We start from the raw sequence: 19904 nt of genomic DNA on the forward strand, positions 1-19904 counted from the left end.
TGCACCTGTTTGAGGTCGTTAGCTGCATAAAGACACCTGTCCACCCCATACAATCAGTAAGAATCCAACTACTAACATGGCCAAGACCAAAGAGCTGTCCAAAGACACTAGAGACAAAATTGTACACCTCCACAAGGCTGGAAAGGGCTACGGGGAAATTGCCAAGCAGCTTGGTGAAAAAAGGTCCACTGTCTGACTGTGTCTGTGACTGTCAATCTCCCTCGGACTGGGGCTCCATGCAAGATCTCACCTCGTGGGGTCTCAATGATCCTAAGAAAGGGGAGAAATCAACCCAGAACTACATGGGAGGAGCTGGTCAATGACCTGAAAAGAGCTGGGACCACCGTTTCCAAGGTTACTGTTGGTAATACACTAAGACGCCATGGTTTGAAATCATGCATGGCACGGAAGGTTCCCCTGCTTAAACCAGCACATGTCAAGGCCGTCTTAAGTTTGCCAATGACCATTTGGATGATCCAGCGGAGTCATGGGAGAAAGTCATGTGGTCAGATGAGACTTTTTGGTCATAATTCCACTAACCGTGTTTGGAGGAAGAAGAATGATGAGTACCATCCCAAGAACACCATCCCTACTGTGAAGCATAGGGGTGATAGCATCATGCTTTGGGGGTGTTTTTCTGCACATGGGACAGGGCGACTGCACTGTATTAAGTAGAGGATGACCGGGGCCATGTATTGCGAGATTTTGGGGAACAACCTCCTTCCCTCAGTTAGAGCATTGAAGATGGGTCGAGGCTGGGTCTTCCAACATTACAATGACCCGAAGCACACAGCCAGGATAACCAAGGAATGGCTCTGTAAGAAGCATATCAAGGTTCTGGCGTGGCCTAGCCAGTCTCCAGACCTAAACCCAATAGAGAATCTTTGGAGGGAGCTCAAACTCCGTGTTTCTCAGCCACAGCCCAGAAACCTGACTGATCTAGAGAAGATCTGTGTGGAGGAGTGGGCCAAAATCCCTCCTGCAGTGTGTGCAAACCTGGTGAAAAACTACTGGAAACGTTTGACCTCTGTAATTGCAAACAAAGGCTACTGTACCAAATATTAACATTGATTTTCTCAGGTGTTCAAATACTTATTTGCAGCTGTATCACACAAATAAATAGTTAAAAAATCATACATTGTGATTTCTGTTTTTTTTTTTTTTTAGATTATGTCTCTCACAGTGGACATGTACCTACGATGACAATTTCAGACCCCTCCATGATTTCTAAGTGGGAGAACTTGCAAAATAGCAGGGTGTTCAAATACTTATTTTCCTCACTGTACCTGTGTGTGAACCTCTTGTTCACTGTTTCTGTGTTTTTCTTCTCTGTTTCATTACTGTGATATCACGTGTCAGGTTGTGTTGCCTTTGTGTGTCATTTCCTCTCCCATGAATCCCAGCCAGTTCCCCTCCTTCTAACCGCTCAATTACTGATGTACTGTAGCCTCCCGCTTTTCTCATTTCCTTAATGATATCACATTCGACATTTTAGGACTTATTTCTCCTCATCTCATCTTTCAATTATGCAGCAGCATTTTGGCTCCAGCTTCTGACGATACAGTCGGTGTCCTACCTGCTTTTACACAGAGGATCTTCCAGCTGAACTGGGTCCTGACTGTACTCTGATCCCTCCTAGATTTACCCTGCAATGAGACAATTACAATTACGTCCCTGCCTTTGATGTGCTTTCCAAATAACTGGGTCAAGTCAGATGAGAGTTTCTGTGATACAGACACTAATTTACTTCCAAGTTGAGGAAAATCAAACACTTATCTGTAAAACTCTACACTGACAAAAAAAAAAGCTCTGGCTGGAAATCCTCTCTACGGTACTTAAGAGCCATTTTTTCCCCTTGGTTTTGCCTGCATTTACTCCAGCTTTATTATTCTAGCATTAAGTATAACTAGCATTTTAATAAAACTCTTATGTCACTTGGCCTGGAAAAGCTTGCTAAACTTATCACTGCTTACATCATTGCAGTAGACTATATTACATATTGAAATCACTTTTTTTTTATTGTCTGTTTTATTCCTAATTAGTCTATAGAAGTTGTAGAGTAAATAATGACAGTCCAAGGACAAATTTTGACAATAAAATTTTATTAGGTTTTAGTTTTCGTTATATGAGCACATTTTCAAAATGCTATATTTGCAGATGAAAAATTGTTATATCAGTGTTTCCAAACAGTTGAATAACACAATCTCAACTCAAGGTCCACTTCCTAGCTTCTTTAGGTCTTCCAAACACATCTCATGGTCTTCAGTGCATGGAACTCAGTTGTTATCACAACACCTAAAGTGTGGCACGTCAGCCATGTGATAACAGGTTGTCATATATGGGGGTGTAGATCGTAACCTCTGTCTCTGTTCAAGTATGAACAGGCCTCTTAGTTGATGATGTGTGTAAGCTGATGCTTACTACACATACTAATCCAATCAGTTTAACTACCAGTGTACTACTCAGTTAAACTCACCATGAAAAAAAGTCAGTACATGACTTATTCAAATAAATCTCTTAAAATATTTTGACAATTTTCAACCTATATATAAAAATTAAAACTTAAGTCTTGCCTTTTATTTAACAAAGAGTCAGTGTATAGCATTTATATGAAAATTTAAAAGGTTCCATTTACCACTGCTGCAAGTAAGCATGCAAATAAGCATGTTTATTGTCAGATTTATAGAGTTCTGTGCACTTCACTTGTTGACGTGTTTCCTTTCTCCCCCTAAATTAAAGTGATGGATGTTTGTGTGCATATGAACAAGCTTATTAGAGAATCCACACCTCATCAGCTCCTGCAAATTTCTGTTACAAATGGATGCAGGGATGCCTAATATTCTTCCTGTTAAATTTAACATCTCATTCAGGTCATTCAAACATGAACATATTAAAAAAGAAAATCATCCATAGCTGATTTTGGGCTTCATTATGGATGACATTGACTTCACTGGATATGGAGGCATTTGGTGCCATTTAAACAAAAAGATTAATTTTTAAAACATGATTAGAAGTACTTTAACTGTGTATCAAAATTAGAAAAGATTTTGAATCTGGGTTCTGGCCAAACCATACAGTGTCAAGATTTAGTGTGATAAAATTGAATGTAAGTTTATAAATTTTATTTAACTGTTAATTTTCTCAGTTTTTGGGTTTTTCCAGCAATAAAATGTTAAATTTTGCCACCAAAATAAAATAACTTTTTTAGTGAGTTATGTAAAGGAAAGCAGAGAAGCTAAATCACTGTGAGATGCAGAGTAAGAGTAGTTATGAGGTGGGTGTTCGAATGAGCTGGCAGGGGGGTGAATGTTCATGGTGGTGAGTAGATAAGCATCAAACACCTGATGCCAGACCTGTTCAGTTTAAATATAATTATGCCACACTCTTATTATCCATGCATATAACCAATCTTTCTGTGCTTATTAAAAAAGTTAAATGGAGCACTTACTTGTGGATCAATTTATATCACGGTGAGGGGAATGTAAAGAAGAGGAAATAGAATTTGTCTTCCAAAGGCCCATTTATAATAATAATGGCCTGGAATATCTACAGATTCCATGTGACACTTTCATTAATATCCTTAGTGCTTTTCAATGATTTATTGAACTGCAATATATCACACCACAGTCTGCATGTCGTTTTTGAATTTTCTTTTCATTCCCGTTGGTCAGGAACTTATTTCATATTAAACTTCTGTATGTTGTTGATAAGATGGAATTTTTTAAAATTCCATTTATAGCCAAATGTTCACTAATATTTGCATTGTATAACCTGTGCATAAACCCTAGATGTGTACAGGATGAGTGGCCCTGTTTGTAGGAAACAGCTATAGTTTAGCCAGCAGGAACTGATCAGAGGAGACAAATTGCAAACTAGAGCAAAGATAGAGTAGGAAACAGGGTGGAAAAAAAACCTAAATTTGCTGACAAAATCAATTTCTGGTTTAAATGAATTAAAAGGAAAGAAAGGAAAACTGGGTTGAGCAGGCCTTTTACTTGCTCTCAGCAAACCTATAAAATGCTTAAATGCAGCAATAAATAGACTCAGACTGCAATGGTAGACATAAGAAGATATAGATTTTAATATCTTTATAAACATTTTTGTACTGTTTTCTGATGTTAACTTACTGAACAATTGAATTATGGCAAAGAAAGAAGATGAATAGGCATACACTAGGACAAGAAATAGGGAGGTGAGGAATTGTGCATTAACAATTAAAGGTTCTAAAAATATAACATGAAAAATATGTAAATAAACAAATCACCAGAAAATCAAAAATCAAAAGACTCCTCCTGACAGGAGGAGCAGAAAACCCTGTTATCATCATTGATTTCACTGATATTGTTTTTCTCATAGTATACAGTTAATGATTAATATCAGCACTGCAAGAAGTCCTCTTGTCTCCATTGTTACTGGTACAGTTCACATCATTGATCTAAATACCATCTTATCAATACATTTAACGGAGGCACAAAAGCTCCAGAAGTACAGCAAGATGGCCCGTAATTGTCCATCTGTCAATCTGCATTGAACTGCATCCCCTTGTTACTTCAGAAGCGATTGTCTTGGTCTTGGAAACCCATATTCATGGACAATCACATCAGTTAATTAACAGGCATACTCTCAGCATGACCCCTGTTTCACCATGCTCCATTCAAAATGTTTTTTTCATCTTTCATTGATCTCATGAGTCATTTAAGATAGACACACATGTTTTTTTGTCGAGTCTTGTTCTTGTATTCCTTTAAAGTTAAGTGAATAAAAAAAATTGTGTTCCTCACATTCTCATTGAGGAAGGTATGCCCTCACTGAGGAGGGATCAGTTCAGCACAACCTCACTGGGAAACTGAGAAAGCCCCGTTTGACCCTTGACCTCTAAGGCTCCTGTTGGCCCTGCGGAATCCATCTCTAGGTCCATTTTGTGTCTTACAAAAATCAAATGAACAACATCTGACACAAGGTATAGACAGACTCAATATTCACAGCTTGATCTCCCAGAGACACACATTGTTTTCCAAGCCAATGGAAATAGCTCATGGCAGTCGTTGTCATCTTGAAACAATTAGCAGCTTAGTATTCAGTTGCACAGAAGGAGTGAAGTGCTGTAAATGAAGACGGAAGCAGAGTTATGTGTATTGTTAAATAGGCAGAAAGGTTGGTACAGCACCTGGAAAAAGCCAGCATTATGTTACAACTTCGTGAACTAACTGGTTGCTCTCTTTATAGCCTTAAAACATATGTGTCTATAGATTTCCATTGTGTTGTGAGAATGGCACATTCCTATGTTTAATACTGAATGACCATTTGTTACCATGTTTACACTTTCCTTTTTTGTTTATGAGAAACCAATTGTTTGGACCTGTTGTTAGCAAAGGATGCAACAGAAATATACACTTGGCAGACAGGATGAGAGCAAGATAGGACTGACATTGGAGACTTTACAGAATCATCGACTTTCCATTTTTACTTTCATGATAACAATTTACAAACTGTGAACTAGAAATTAAAGCTGGATGGAGCACTCGAAGACCTAGCTAGTCTCAGGGCTAACAAACTAACAAGTTTTACCTCATTTGTGCTGTCATCTCTTCCTCTTTTTCACCAAATTTTGGTTATCTGAGCTCCAGTTGAGTGAACAAAGAAGTTAAAAAATATATAAGATACCAAGACATATGAAAATGAAATCATATTGGCATAAGTGGCAGTGCAAGCTTGGTCTGCAATAACTTTTCATCATTCTCCCACTCTCAGTCCCTCCAACTTTTGTGCTGCGAGTCTTTCTGTTGTAGATGTTTAATGCTTTGATGCCTGTATCAGTCTGAACAGTAAAGCTCCCTACGCAACATTTACACATATAATCACACACACACACACACACACACACACACACACACACACGCACACACACACACACACACACACACACACATAAAAGACACACAGGCCTTGTAGTGCAGGAGCAAGAGAGGGTCTGAGGGCTGTGTTTTTTTGTGATTAGCATTTGCTAAAAACTCTGAAGGTCAACGGAAAATGTAGTCAATATTTGTCGTTATCAAGGCCATAAGGAGGACACAGACATGAAGTAAGGACTGGGATAATGTTGCCCTATTGTTGGCTTGCTGAACCCCACTAGGGGGGCGAACAGTGGTCCGGGGAGTGCACTTGTGCTTCCTCCGTGTGATGGTGCCATCGGGGGACGTGTGATCATGTTTCCCCCCATCTGTGAAATCTGGGGAGGAATCCTCCTTGTCTGTCATGACCTCCTTTGAGTGGTGAACTTCATTGTCACCCTTTCCCTTGCTCACCCTGTTACGAGGCTTTGTGCAGTTCCGAGAACGGCCAGGCCTTGAGGGGTGTACTATGTGGGTCTGCCCTCCAGAGCCCACTGCTACACCACGATTCATAGACGGAATCACCGTACCAGATAGATTGTTAGTCTGGGCTCTGGACTCAGAATTAGGTACAGTTGGCGAACAATTAGGAAAGTCCTCCTTGCGCAGCTCCTTTATATCTTTCCCAATCATCTCAGCCGGCGCCTGGCAACCCACTGAAGATGTTGAACCTCGGAAACGTTTCAACCACTCCCATAGCGACAGGGCCTTGCAGTCACATGACCAGGGGTTGTCGTTGAGGCGCAGATATTCCAAGGCGGGCAGCATGTCCAGGCACTGTCCGGACAGCTCTATCAGGGAGTTGTTGAACAGGTATAGAGTGGTGAGACGTTTCAGATCATGGAAGGCCAAGCGATCAACCCACTCGATCTGGTTTTGGTGCAGAAGCAGTCGGTCCAAGGCTCGAAGGCCTCTGAAGGTGTTCTGGTTAATACTCCGCAGACGGTTTCCATGCAGGAACAGGTGGCTTAGGTTGTGGAGGTCCATAAATGTGTCATCCTGCAGGAACTTCAGGTGATTATCCTGAGGAGATACAGAGAGCACACAATTACAAGATAACCTATTAGACAAACAACATTTTCCTGTATTAAAGTAACCTTAACTTGTATCTACATGCCATAAATACATTTTGTGAATCAGCTTACTATGAGAATAATAAAAATTCTCAGTGAACAAGCACTATAGGCTGGTAGGCTATGCCTTCTACTCCAGCTGGCAGTTTTCCTAAACCCACTGTCCATCTGACCTATTGGCTGCTCTGTTGCCTTCAGGGTTTTGTTGTTATTTTTCACAAAATAGAGGAAACTAATTGATGGATAAATGGAATTTTGGATTTAGCACCAAAGATGGAAAAATTGTGGATAAAGGTGTTGTAAAATGCAACTGACAGGTTGTCACTCAAGTGAGGCAGCAGAGGAACGTTAATTCTTCAGCGTAGTTTAGGATTAGGCTACGTGGGTTGTGTTCAAATTCATTCAAATAATATACGTGTCAGTTCTAATTATTTTTTTTGGAAAGGTGACAGCCCTAATAGAGTCTTGGTGGTAAAATGAACCAGAGAAACTGTCCAGTGTACCTGCAAGTAGAGATACTGCAGGTTTCTGAGGCCCTGGAAGATGTTATTAGGAAGTGAACTTAGCCCACAACGGTACAGGTGTAGCGCATTGAGCCGACTCAGCCCGTGAAAGGTGTCTTCAGCCAAGGAGCGCAAGTGGCGGTTGTCTCCCAGATCCAGTTCCTCAAGCAGCGTGAAGCCGTGGAAGGTGGAGGGCTCAATGTATGTGATGTTATTGGAGTAGATCCAGAGGGTGACCGTGTTGGAGCTGAAGTGGCCCTGAAGTAAGCGATGGATCTTATTGTTCTGTAAGAAGATGCGCTCACTGTCAGGAGGAATGCCTTCAGGGACCGAGAGGAAGTTGTGGGCTTGGCAGGAGACGGTGGTGGGTGCAGTGTAGCAGATACAGTGACGGGGGCAGGACCAGGAAAACTCGAGCCCACAGAGAACCAGCAGGAACTCTAGTCCACAGCCTGCAGTGACCACACACACACACACACACACACACACACACACACACAGGTTGAGACAGAGAAAAAGGAAAGTCAAGAAGGAGAGGGGATTACAGACAAATCACAAACACACACAAAGAAAGACAGGAGAGGAAAAAGGTGAGTTAATAAGTGAGTTAATTTTAACTTTAATATTTAGACATAGTGCTCCCTTGTTTAATTCAAAACTTGAATGACATAAGAGTCTACAACCATACTAATGGCCCTATGTGTTTAAAATGTCAAACCTGCTGGTGACGATAAAGGTACAGTCAGTTGGTCACCAAAGTCTGGATATCTGTGGCATATTTCAATCTTATAGTTGTCAAAATATTCCACTCTGATCCACAAACACAGACTTAATGAACAAAAATGTCAGAATACAATTCGATGACAAGCGATTCAGTTGTGCCTAAAAATGGACATCATAGTCTTGAGATCACACTGCACAGGTCACAGGTCGGGAAACAAGGACACTGAGCAGAATCTGAGGGCTGGCTGAGACATGTGTTGCTCAGCATAGGTTTCTGTTTTGTCTTAATTTTTAGTTTTTACAAATATCTTGTCTCTCTGATTGGTTTGACTTGTACCACAGTGTGTGCTACACAGATGGACCTTCTTTGTCACAATTTACCGCCTGAATCCACAGAGTATGTTTAGGCCCACAATGAAGAGTCTATTGAAGAGAGCAAACAATAACACCTGCTCCAGTGAGTCACAAGACGTCTCAGGGAAGCTGATTGGATCCCTGGTGCAAAACACTTGTCTGAATCGACACATATGCAACTATTTCAGAAATTACCATTTCCAATATTCTGCCACCGAAGGGAGAGGTGCTATTAAGTGTCCATTCCCTTCCCTGAGTCCAATGGCACTACTTTGCAGCGACTGGAGGCTGTGATCAGTCTTTTTGGGTTGTTAAATAGAGCGTGGAATGCTTATTTAAACTTGTAGTAAGCTGCTCTGAGGCTCTTTCTGATCTATGACATGATTCCCTAGATCCTTGAGATGGGAGATGTGACTTATCCACAGTCTCATCTGAAATGAGCACAGCCCATCATCAACGTTCCATCTGACAACCCCTGGCTGTCTTCTACTCAATTTATTATTCACAGCATCGCAGAGACCTGATTCACTGCCTCTAATCGATATGCCTCTGTTGCTTTTAAACCCACCCTGTAATCCTGGTTCTTTTATGCTGGAAATTCAGGAGCTGCAGAATTACTCTCCACCCAGAGACAGCCGTATTTATCTAATGTATTTTCTCGCCAAACTGTGGCTAAGCTGTGACATTCAGCGTTTGACTCCACTGACCTTTAACAGTAATTCTCTGTGTCTAGTTGCAGAGCTGGAGCATGGAGCTGTGTGTCACCTGAACAGAAGTGTGTTCTCTCGGGCACGGATCTAATCCTATTTGTTAAGCCCTGCCACTGGGCAACAATGGAAATGCATGCATCCTCCTGAACCAGAAATGTGCCCACTAAATGAGGTGTTTCCTCACGGTTGAACACTGTCAGAAGGTTTAATGTGAGTTTATACGTGCTGGTAAGCAGGTGAATATGTTGTGTTGGAGACCATGACATGCCTTGAGAGAAGTAACACAGGCCTTGGCTTTATTTAGACTTATCATTCATGTCATGACCTGCATTAGGATAGGTCCTTTAGTATGTTGCTGGCTAAATTTAGCTTTGTCACACTGTCAAGACCCAACAAGAAAGCTGTTTCACTCTTTTGTCACTCTGCAGCAAAGGACTGCAGCACTCCGTTTTTGTCTCAGTCTTTTTCTCTACTAGCCATTTCCATGAAGATGTATCAAGCATGGCACCCACTGACTAAGTAAATAGGTGAGAGCATTTTGCATTACAGTTGGGAAATAAAGGTTTGCTTTATTTATCAGACAAATAAGCAAAACAAGACACGGTACATTTTCCAGCCGCCATTTGAGGAACATTTGCATTAAGAGATGCTTGAGATGCAGCTGTCTAGTCATTTAATTTGGTATCGGTTCACATTTTATTAGAATATTGACCCTCACAAAGAAGTATTTTTTATAAAGAACACATAAAATATAACAAATTGAATCTCTCTTTTAGTTTCACATTTGTTCTGAGATGAAATGATACTCGTTTCAATCACCTGCCTTAGCAGGAATCCATACAAGAGATTCCATTATTCATAAATCTGATCTTCCTCTCACTCCAGTAATCATATAGCCTTTAACTATTTCACAACACTTTACTTCATGCATGTCAATAGAATTAGCTAGTAGATTTATAACAGGAAAATTATCTGAGCAGGCAAGAGACCGACAGTGATAAGTGTTATACACAGGGAAAGCGAGGGGATGAGAAAGTAGATGCCGCCTAGATAGTGAGACAATTTGAATCAGTGATCTGCTAATCACGTTGGACACATAAGGATGCGCCTTCTCTCCCCTCAGTCTCTCTGAGTTTGTCAGGACAAAGTATTAGATTATTTACCCTGCCTAATCTGTTCCTCTAAAAGTTTTTAACGGATTTGCCCAATGCCTCTATTTGCAGAGATAAACATGATAGATATTTTTCTTCTCTATGAACTTCATCCCTTGCTTTAGAATACGTGAACTTATAATGTGGATGATTTTTAGAAGCTGACAGTATCTCATATATTCTCTTCTGCATACGGACTGAGTGACGCAGGAGTAGCATGCACCCTTTTTCTTGTTTTCAGCCACACCGAGGGCATGTGTGCTCTCTTTTGAAGCTGGCATTACATGCACTTCCACTGGAGACTTAAACGCCTGCCAGCTCACTAATCTCAACACCCCATGTATTTACACCGCTGAACATGACTATAAATACAGAAGTAAATGTAATTTCACACATGCATTCACACAGCACGTCACAGAAATACTGTAATATGTGATTTATTGCATGCATATACATACGCTCTCTGTAGACACACACTATGGAAGACATACATTCTCAAGTATTAACATGTGCATCAGGTGTGGGAATGAATGAATCAGATCATGGTATTATGGCATGACAACCATAAAAGGCTGAATGACGCTTGTTTACAGAGCTTTGAATAGGGATACTGGTTTTCAGCACAGAGGAAAACATAAGTATTGTGTAGGAATGCTGTCTTTAAATGAAAAATGTAAGAAATTAATGCATGTCATAACTGCATTGTGTGCTCACACAATGAGCTATTCAGCTCAAATTGTATTATATAAATAGCTTTGGACACCACAGAGCATAATATGCCAATAGTGCCTATTGGAATTTGGCAGAATAAAGGAGAGGCTCTGAAAGAGAGATAATGTGTTTTTGGAAAGCAAAAGGCACAGCTATTTCTGGGAGGAGTCTGGGTGGTGTATATTAACACTCTCATCACAAGTCTTTCACCTCCAAGCCTCTCCCCATGCAGCTTCACATGACCCCCTTTTTCTTCCCTACCGGTCACTGATGACAGATGCTACTGATAGCTTTTTACAGAGAGCATCACGTTTAACCTTGTAACGTCATCATCACCAAGTTCCCTTTTTCTTTGGGATTGTAGGAATGGAAATAGTTAAATAAATTAATAAAACAGAATAGCACGGGTCCCCTGACAGACAATGAGAAGTGAGTGTATAGAATATCAATGAAACATAGTTCACACTAGATTTGCCCTCATGAATAACACATTTCTGCTAATAGGAGGGAAATGGTACGTCTGTAGAGCTGCGTGACTCTGCCCATTATTAGACTGGACAAACTCAATTTCCTGTGTCTCTCCAAAGACCCTGATAAGCACCCTGGTGTTTTCGCTCCTGCTATTGGCTGGTTCTAAATAATGTCTCGATACACTCCACACTCAAGGTGTTTACAGTAATGTTCATGCACTCACTGGTTAATAACAGTAAAGCAATATATTGGACTATTGATTAAATGGGCTCATTCTTCTGAGAAGTATGGCTTAAACCCATCTTATTAAATGTGTGCAGTGTCACTATTACTCTGTGGAGCTAAACGAGGTTTCACTATATGTTATATGTTAAATGTTCTGTACCATACTACACTGTATCTGTATCTCTTTATGTCACAAACACTATCTATATTCCTATATGTATTTGGATTTACACCATAAGTGTAATAACAGCCTGGTGACCTCTGTCATCAGAAGTTACACTGGATTGCTTCATTTTTTGTGTGAAATTGTTTTCTACTGCCATTTATACATCTCAGATGTGATAACAGTTTGATTTGTATTTGAACTACAACAAGAAAAAAGTCATTCTAAACTGAGTCTAAGATGTGTGACTGTTAATCGTCTCACATCTTGCATGACTTTACATAACAATGGGAGTTTGAATATATATTTGGAGGAGGCCAAGATGGTCTAAAGAAAGCTATTGACAAAAATCTGAAATGTTCCCTATCTTCAGCTCTTTATTTTTCCATCTACTGTCAAGTCATGCAATATATGCACCACTGTTGCCAGGCTTCAATATCTGTAGGTGAGGTAAAAATAACTGTATTAACTGCAATATTACGGTAATGTTTGGATGCTGTTCATATTTGTTCAGTTCAGAGTGCCTTGTTAAAGACTGTATTTCTATTTTTTCCCAATATGTTATTGTAAGTTCTTCATTATAGGACATTGTTTAATCCCAAGCATCTTTTTATATATATCTACAAATATAATATTGATAATACTGATTTCTAAAATAAGGAGAAACATCTTAAATGATTGGTTTAACATATAATTTTCTATTTATATTAGTTTACATAAGCCTTGGATTCATAAGCAAGCTGATCAATGCCGTGAATATAACATTAGTTTCTGACATTTCCAGTATGGGTCTATAATTGCATATTTATTTTAATTAACAATTTTGTAACAAAATCACAATTGAAAAATATTGCAAGTACTGGTTCTTTATCATTCTTAAAGGATAAAGAAACAGCAATAATGGCACAAAACTAATACTTTCACTCAAGCTATTTCTCATTACCATTTTTAAAGAATGTTACTGTTGACTTGTTAAAAGCACTGATTACTGCCATTATTTTCTGACTGAACAGCAAACTCACACATGAACACTCCTGCCAACAGCTGTGACTAGCAACACTTCTGCTTGGGAATATTTGTTTTTTTTTTCACAGTCTACTGCAGAATGTTATAGATTTTGTCTCATTTACCATTCCTCTGCTCCACTGCAGGCAATATTGCCTCGTAAGGTTGCTTGACTATTCTTCTAGAGAATGAAAGGAAAATGGGAGAGAACAATGACAATGCTGAGATCTGTGAGAAACGCAGCACAGTGGAAACAGTTTAGAAATATATCATGTTGTTGTGATGTTTTTCTGGTGCAGAGGCATCAGCAAACTGAGAGATTGCTTACAAGTGCACAAGTGTGTGTTTCTGTCTGTATTGAAGCAACATGACTGGTTTCTTCTCTTATCTCATGATAGCACACTACAAATAAATTAGGTCACACAGGACTGATAGTGTAATTAGTATATACAATGAAATAAAAAAATATTAAGGGTATCTTCCTGATCTTGAGTTTAAGCTTTTCTTTTTTTGGAAAATCCAAAATGTTTCTTTTTCTTCATCTTCCTCTCATCTTTTGTGATTGACATAGATTTTATGAAAGAGATCATTTAGCTTTTACCTCAATTCACCTCATCATTCTAGTTCATAAAAATGTTTTGGACATTAAGGATATTGTAAAAATGTTCAGATGCCCAAATCAAAATGCACAAGCTGCTGCCAGGCCAGCATGGCTTGTACGTTTGATTTAGATTATTCTGCTTCATGTGTCATTCCTTTGATTCGTGCCATGTATGTCAGCAGAGTATGTGTTGTGAAATTGTAAATTGTCAACACTTCTTGCACATTAATTATGATTTGATCATTCTTCTGTCAGGTTGGCTTCACGTCAAGGGACTAAACTGCTTCATGTTTCTGACTGCATCCCTGCTGAAGCAGAAGGACAGTTAAAGTAAAGAGAGCAGGAGCCCAAACACATAGCAGGCTGGCAAAGAGTGCTTAGTTTTATCGGGGTTAAATGGACCAGCGTGTTCCCCACATTATTGATATTTATGTCTGCTAAGTGCTACATTATGGTTGTTTGATATTGTGAGCAGCAGTGGCTGGTCAATGAGGCGGCCCTGTCGATAAATCTCTTCAGATTCACATTTGGAATGGACAAAGTGAGAGAAGAAGAAAGTAAAAAGAGACAATGATAAACGCAGATAGAGAAAGAACAATATGTTTGTATAGAAAGTATGAGAAAAGTCTCCCTCACCTGAACAGTGCAGACAGTTACAACTGCAAGTAGGCAGTTGCAACTTCAGAGAGATGTGGATCTCGTTGCTTATAGTGTGTCTCAACACACAAACACATATAAAAGCAAGCAAGCAAACCAGAGGGAAGTTATACATGAAAAAAGGCAGCAACGATGTGAGTGACAGCAGTGTTTCTCAGGCTGAGGAATCAGAGGGCCTAAAAATAACTCTTCCAAACACGCAGCAGCATATGGAGCACATACAGAATAAAGGGGGAGATTTGTGGAGAGTATGCAGGTGAATAAAGCTAATTTATTTCAAAGATGGAACTTGAAGATGCTAAGAAGCCAGGTAGAGGTGGATCGCTGATGGCTGAGCCACCCACAGATGTTTAAAACCAAAAATTTAACTCACTTAATGGATGTCTAGTAGGTGCTAATTCCACTTGGTTACATCTGTACATAGTTGTCTCTTGCTCTTCACACTTTCACAGCATTCTGTTGAATGTTGATAGATGCCACACGGCATGCATGCATACACGCACACGCAAACAGACAGTACACACACACACCACATGCACAAATATACACAGGAACACCAGCCAAATCACCACTGTTGGGGGCAACACTATCAGACACCAGCTACATTCATTTTTCATGACAGCACAAACCCAAATGATTCAAATATATTGCATTCCCTGTGGCAGTATTGCACTGCGCCGGCAAAACTAAATGAATGATTCTGCAAAACCTATATAAATCATCCAAGTGTACCCATATGTAGTTCAGAAAAGTGATATAGAGCCTTTATAATGCAATTCCCGTTGGTAGAGTGGCTAATAATTATCTTTCATGGTTGAAGGTGTTTGATGTAACGTAGAGGCTCTTCAAATAAGGAGAAATCTTTACAGTCTGTTTCATAATTTACAAGATGGGTCTTTGGCATCAGTGTCATCTCATAAGCTAGTCTAAATATCTGGTAAATCTGTTTCATAATCATAGCAAAATGCAGTTCATTTTATTTCTGAATGAAAGGGCAACTACATACGTGTCGGACTTTTAACAGGTCCTTGAGTGCCCATCCAAGTTATTACACATTTTTGTCCATGAATCACGTATTTTGGCCATTTTTGCAGGAGAGCAATTTGCTTCAAATTACAGTAGTAGAAGTCAAGCAACACTGCCACCAGAGGCAACAAAACCCTCCATCATGATAGGCTTGTGATTATGAGCCAATCAACCATTGATGATAATTGGTTGACTGCAATTTAACAATTTCAATTCTTCACAGGGGTAAATGTTGTGTGTATTTTGTTTTGTGATTTTAAAAGTTGAAAAGGTCTTTGCACCACTTGTACAGCTTAATATTAGGTTTAGAAAAATGCGCTTATACATTAGGCTGTTGTGGAGACGAACTATTTAAACATGGCTGGTTCAGCCATTTTTTGTATTTGATTCTGACTTTAGTGAGCAAAAAATGTAGACTCAATATACATAAACTCTGACTTTGTCTTTGATTACATTACATATGTAGAAAAGTTAATGCTGTAGGAGTTGCCTTTTTATGGTTGGACCAAGCCCATTTAAGGCTGTACAGACTGAACTTAAGACTTCCAGGCATCAGAAAACTGAAAGATTGCTTAAGTGCACGAGTGTGTGTGTTTCTGTCTATACTGAAGCAGCATCATGACTGTTCTCTTCTCTTATCTCATGATAGCACACTAAAAGCTCACACAGAGCTTATTTTGTAATTAGTATAAAGAATGAATTCACAAAATATTAAGGGTATCTTCATGATTTTGAGATCAAGCCTTTCTTTTGGAAAATCCTTGTTAGAGTTCCCAAATGTTTCTTTTTCTCCACCTTTTCTTTTGTAATTTTTCTTATTAAAGAGATCATTCAGCTTTCACCTCAATTCACATCATCACTCTACTTCATAAAAAGACTTTAATACTATGGACATTAAGGATACTGTAAAAATGTTCAGACTAGATTATTCTGTTTCATGTGTGACTCCTTTGATTCATACCACGTGTGTCAGCAGAGTGTGTGTTGTGAAACTGTAAATTGTCAACACTTCCTGAACATTTATTATGATTTGATCATTCTTCTCCAAGGCTGGCTTTACTTCAAGGGACTGAACTGCTTTTATGTTTGCTGAAGCAGAAGGACAGTTAAAGTAAAGAGAGCAGAAGCCCAGTCACATAGCAGGTTGGCATAGAGTGCCAAGTTATGTTGGGGTTAAATGGACCAGCATGTTCCCCACATTATTGATATTTATGTCTGCTAAGTGCTACATTATGGTTGTTTGATATTGTGAGCAGCAGTGGCTGGTCAATGAGCTAGCCCTGTCGATAAATCTCTTCAGATTCAGAATTTGGAATGGACAAAGTGGAAGAAAGTAAACAGACATGATGATAAACTGCAGATATAGAGAGAAAAATAAGCCTCCCTCTACAGTGCAGACAGTTGCAACTGCAACTAGGCTGTTGTGGAGACCTTCACATTATAAACTGACTATATAAACATGGTTGGTCAGCAATTTTTGTATTTGAATGTCATTGAAATTCTGAATTTAGTGGGGAGAAAATGATTAAATTAAATATGTCGATAAATTATGTTGCCTTTTTATAGTTGCTCCAAGCCCATTTAAGGCTGTCACAGACTGAGCACAAGAGTTCTATGAAGGACACACATCACACACTCTTCTGCATTCTGTACAGAGAGTTTGAAGCTGTGTTTATAGCTTCCAGAAGGCTGGACAGTCTGTCGGTCTGCCTGGCTTGTCCAGTTCCTGCGTCGTGTTCAATCATACGCATGCATGTCATTGACAGAGTGCAACATAGCCAATCATTGTGTGTCTCTGTGATGAAGCTGTGACAGCGAGCAGACAGGCGGAGTGAAAAGCAGCAAATGACAAAGAAGTGCCAGGGAAAAAAGTTATACTGTACTGACTTCCTCCTAACTCAAATGGAGTAAAGTGGAGTACAGCAAAGTAACTATGCACTTTGTGAATCAGAATACAAAGTTACAAGTCTTGTGTCCGTGAACATCTGCCTTATGAAAAATCTGAGAAAGGCCTTGAATCATTACCAGCTCCAGGGCTGCTTTTCTTTAACTCACACTGTGCTTTGATGTTTCTGTGGTAGGAGCCGAGCAAAATAGTGAAATTTCCCCATGGAGTTAGTCAATTAACACAATGTTTAGAAAAGCAGAGCAGAATGGCCAAAGCAGCGCTGCAGCCAAAAGTAAAAAAAAAATCACTTGATTTCTTCTTTTGGGATTCATGCAGCAATACAAAAAATATAATACGCTATTATACATTTACACGTTTCAATCAGTCTGATAGCATACTGATGTGCCCCCCAATTTATCTCAGTCTGCTCTGCATTTTTATCTCATTTAAGGTATCTGTCAGCTCAAACACTATAATCCAAGTGAGGATGGCCTGAGAGCAGTTTACTGCATGACTTAACAATGTCCAAGTGCTAACATGAATAATTCCATGTTATTTACTAGACAAATATCCACTTTGTTTTCGCTCCTATATTGTTTTTGTGTTGCTGCTTGGTTATAAATGGGAAATATAGATAGTACATTGTGTTGCTGAGTGTTGAGATGCGTTTTCCCCAATGTCAACAACCTCCCTTCCACCACCGTCTAGACGTTGTTGTGAGTAACAGTGTCAGTCCTGGTTTAGCTACTTGGAACTGCTAATTATCACCATGACGTGTAAAAACGACATTCACTAACCTCGCAGACACACATAACACATTCTACATATAGTAAAGGCCTCTAAAGGCTTTTGTGGATTAATGATTTAGAAGCGGCACACCTCTGTTTTGAAACCATCAGGTCAGTAGCTATAGACCCATACCTGCACTGAAATGTAGCATTTTCCAGTTCACCACTTTCCACCTCCTGGTAACTCTTACATGTTCTTCTTAAAACAAACTGTAAGGTACCCTCCTCCTGCTGCAGCAGCTGCCTCCTTGCATACAAACCTCATGCGCCCTAGATTCAGCAGATCAATTATTCATAGCAGGTGAGAGTTTGGTGCTCCATGTACGAACCCCCCCACACACACACACTAAGTTTCAACAGTCTCAACTAATGGCTTGAAAGAGGCAAGAAGAAATGTGAAATCAAGCAGAAAAGTGTGTTAGGGAACAGCAATACATTGTGGCTCATTAGCTAAAAAGACAGTAAGTTGACCATGAGGACTCACTAGGTGGAACGACAACCACGAGGGAGGACATAACACACAACACAGGCATGAGTGTGTACAGAGGTATGTGCGGTATATACAGTGTTACATACATCTACTAAAACAGCGGGCATATGACTAAAGTTTGCACTTTACTCCAGTGGATGGTAGTTAGCTTAAATGTACAGCTGTTGTATTGGATTTAATTGGTGAGACTCAAAAGTACCAAAATATTCACAGAAACTCATCAAGCAACTCTTGCACCATAATCCACTTTCCTGACTCTTTCTCTTATTCTTATTATCCTCAGTATGTTCAATAAAATCACGGATAAATTGCTAAATATATGCTACTTTAGGTCTTGGGTTGGCGCTTAGGAGCCATGATAAGTCGATAGTGTGACATGAAAGTTTACTTAGCTATGTTGTGGAGAAACTGAGTGATTGGAAGACACAATACTGAACATACAGTATTGATCAGTGGAATAATTATGCTGATTGGCTCATATTGCTTCTCTTACTTGATATCAGTGTGTTAACACCACTGATCATTGTATACTCCTAGACTGAATCAATTTGGCGTCTCTGGCCTGGCTTTTGCATTGTTGAAGTCTTACCTATCTGAAAGAACACAGCGTGTGTTTCCTATCATAATATTACATAAAACATTTCTGATCTGAAATATGGAGTACCTCAGGGCTCTGATCTTGGCCCTCTGATTTTCTGTCTTTATACTGTATTTCACTTCTCGGCCAAATTATACGCAGTCATTAACTTAATTTCCACTTTTATGCTGATGATACTATACGTGCCTGTTAAAGGCAGATGGTCATTCCCAAATTTTTAAATTACAGGTCTTCTTGTCTGCTGTAAAAAACTGGATGTCACATAATTTCCTGCTCCTGAATTCTGATTACAGTGAGAATCTGATCATTGGCCCTGTTTGACACAAGTTTGATCAAGTAACAGTCACTTTTGAAAACTGTTCTCAAACTGTGACAGCCAAGAATCTCTGTGTTATGTTTGATCCTTTTCTCTTTTGATCAGCACATTAAAAAATCACATCCTTTTTTCACCTAAGAAACATAGCTAAAATTATCTCTTTTCTGTCCTTGGCTGATGCAGAGACCCTTTTTCATGTCTTTGTTTCAACCAGACCTGGTTATTGTAACGTTTTGTTGTCAGGTCTGCCTCATGTTAGCCTTCTAATTGTTCAGAATGCTGCAGCTAGAATCTTGAACAAAACTAGAACATTTTATCATATTACCATATTAGCTTCGCTTCATTGGCTCTCTATCCATGTCAGATCAGGTGCTTCTGATGACTCACAAAACTTTAAATGGGCAAGCCCCTATCTGTCTGATCTCCTTAAACCTTATAGTCCATACCTTGCTCTCAGCTCTCAGAATACTGTCTGTCCCCAGAGTTAAAAAGAAGTCATCCTTTTCCTATTGTGCCATCTTCCTCTAGAATAACCTCTGATATCAGACACTCTGACTTCA

General features: G+C 39.5%; 2 protein-coding genes across 3 annotated transcripts in view; one reads left to right on the forward strand and one right to left on the reverse strand.

The window, feature by feature from the left end:
* Positions 1–19904, forward strand: part of LOC123983817 (calpain-1 catalytic subunit-like) — a 31775-nt gene that overhangs the window by 6892 nt on the left and 4979 nt on the right. The gene's annotated exons all lie outside the window — the stretch shown is intronic.
* On the reverse strand, positions 4124–7932 carry rtn4rl1b (reticulon 4 receptor-like 1b; the record flags this gene model as incomplete). Its single annotated transcript, XM_046070588.1, has 2 exons — positions 4124–6914; positions 7468–7932. Coding segments are annotated over 2 exons (1359 nt in total), but the record flags the coding sequence as incomplete, so codon positions are not given.

The sequence above is a fragment of the Micropterus dolomieu genome, linkage group LG15, assembly GCF_021292245.1.
Source record: "Micropterus dolomieu isolate WLL.071019.BEF.003 ecotype Adirondacks linkage group LG15, ASM2129224v1, whole genome shotgun sequence".
Lineage (NCBI taxonomy): Eukaryota > Metazoa > Chordata > Actinopteri > Centrarchiformes > Centrarchidae > Micropterus > Micropterus dolomieu.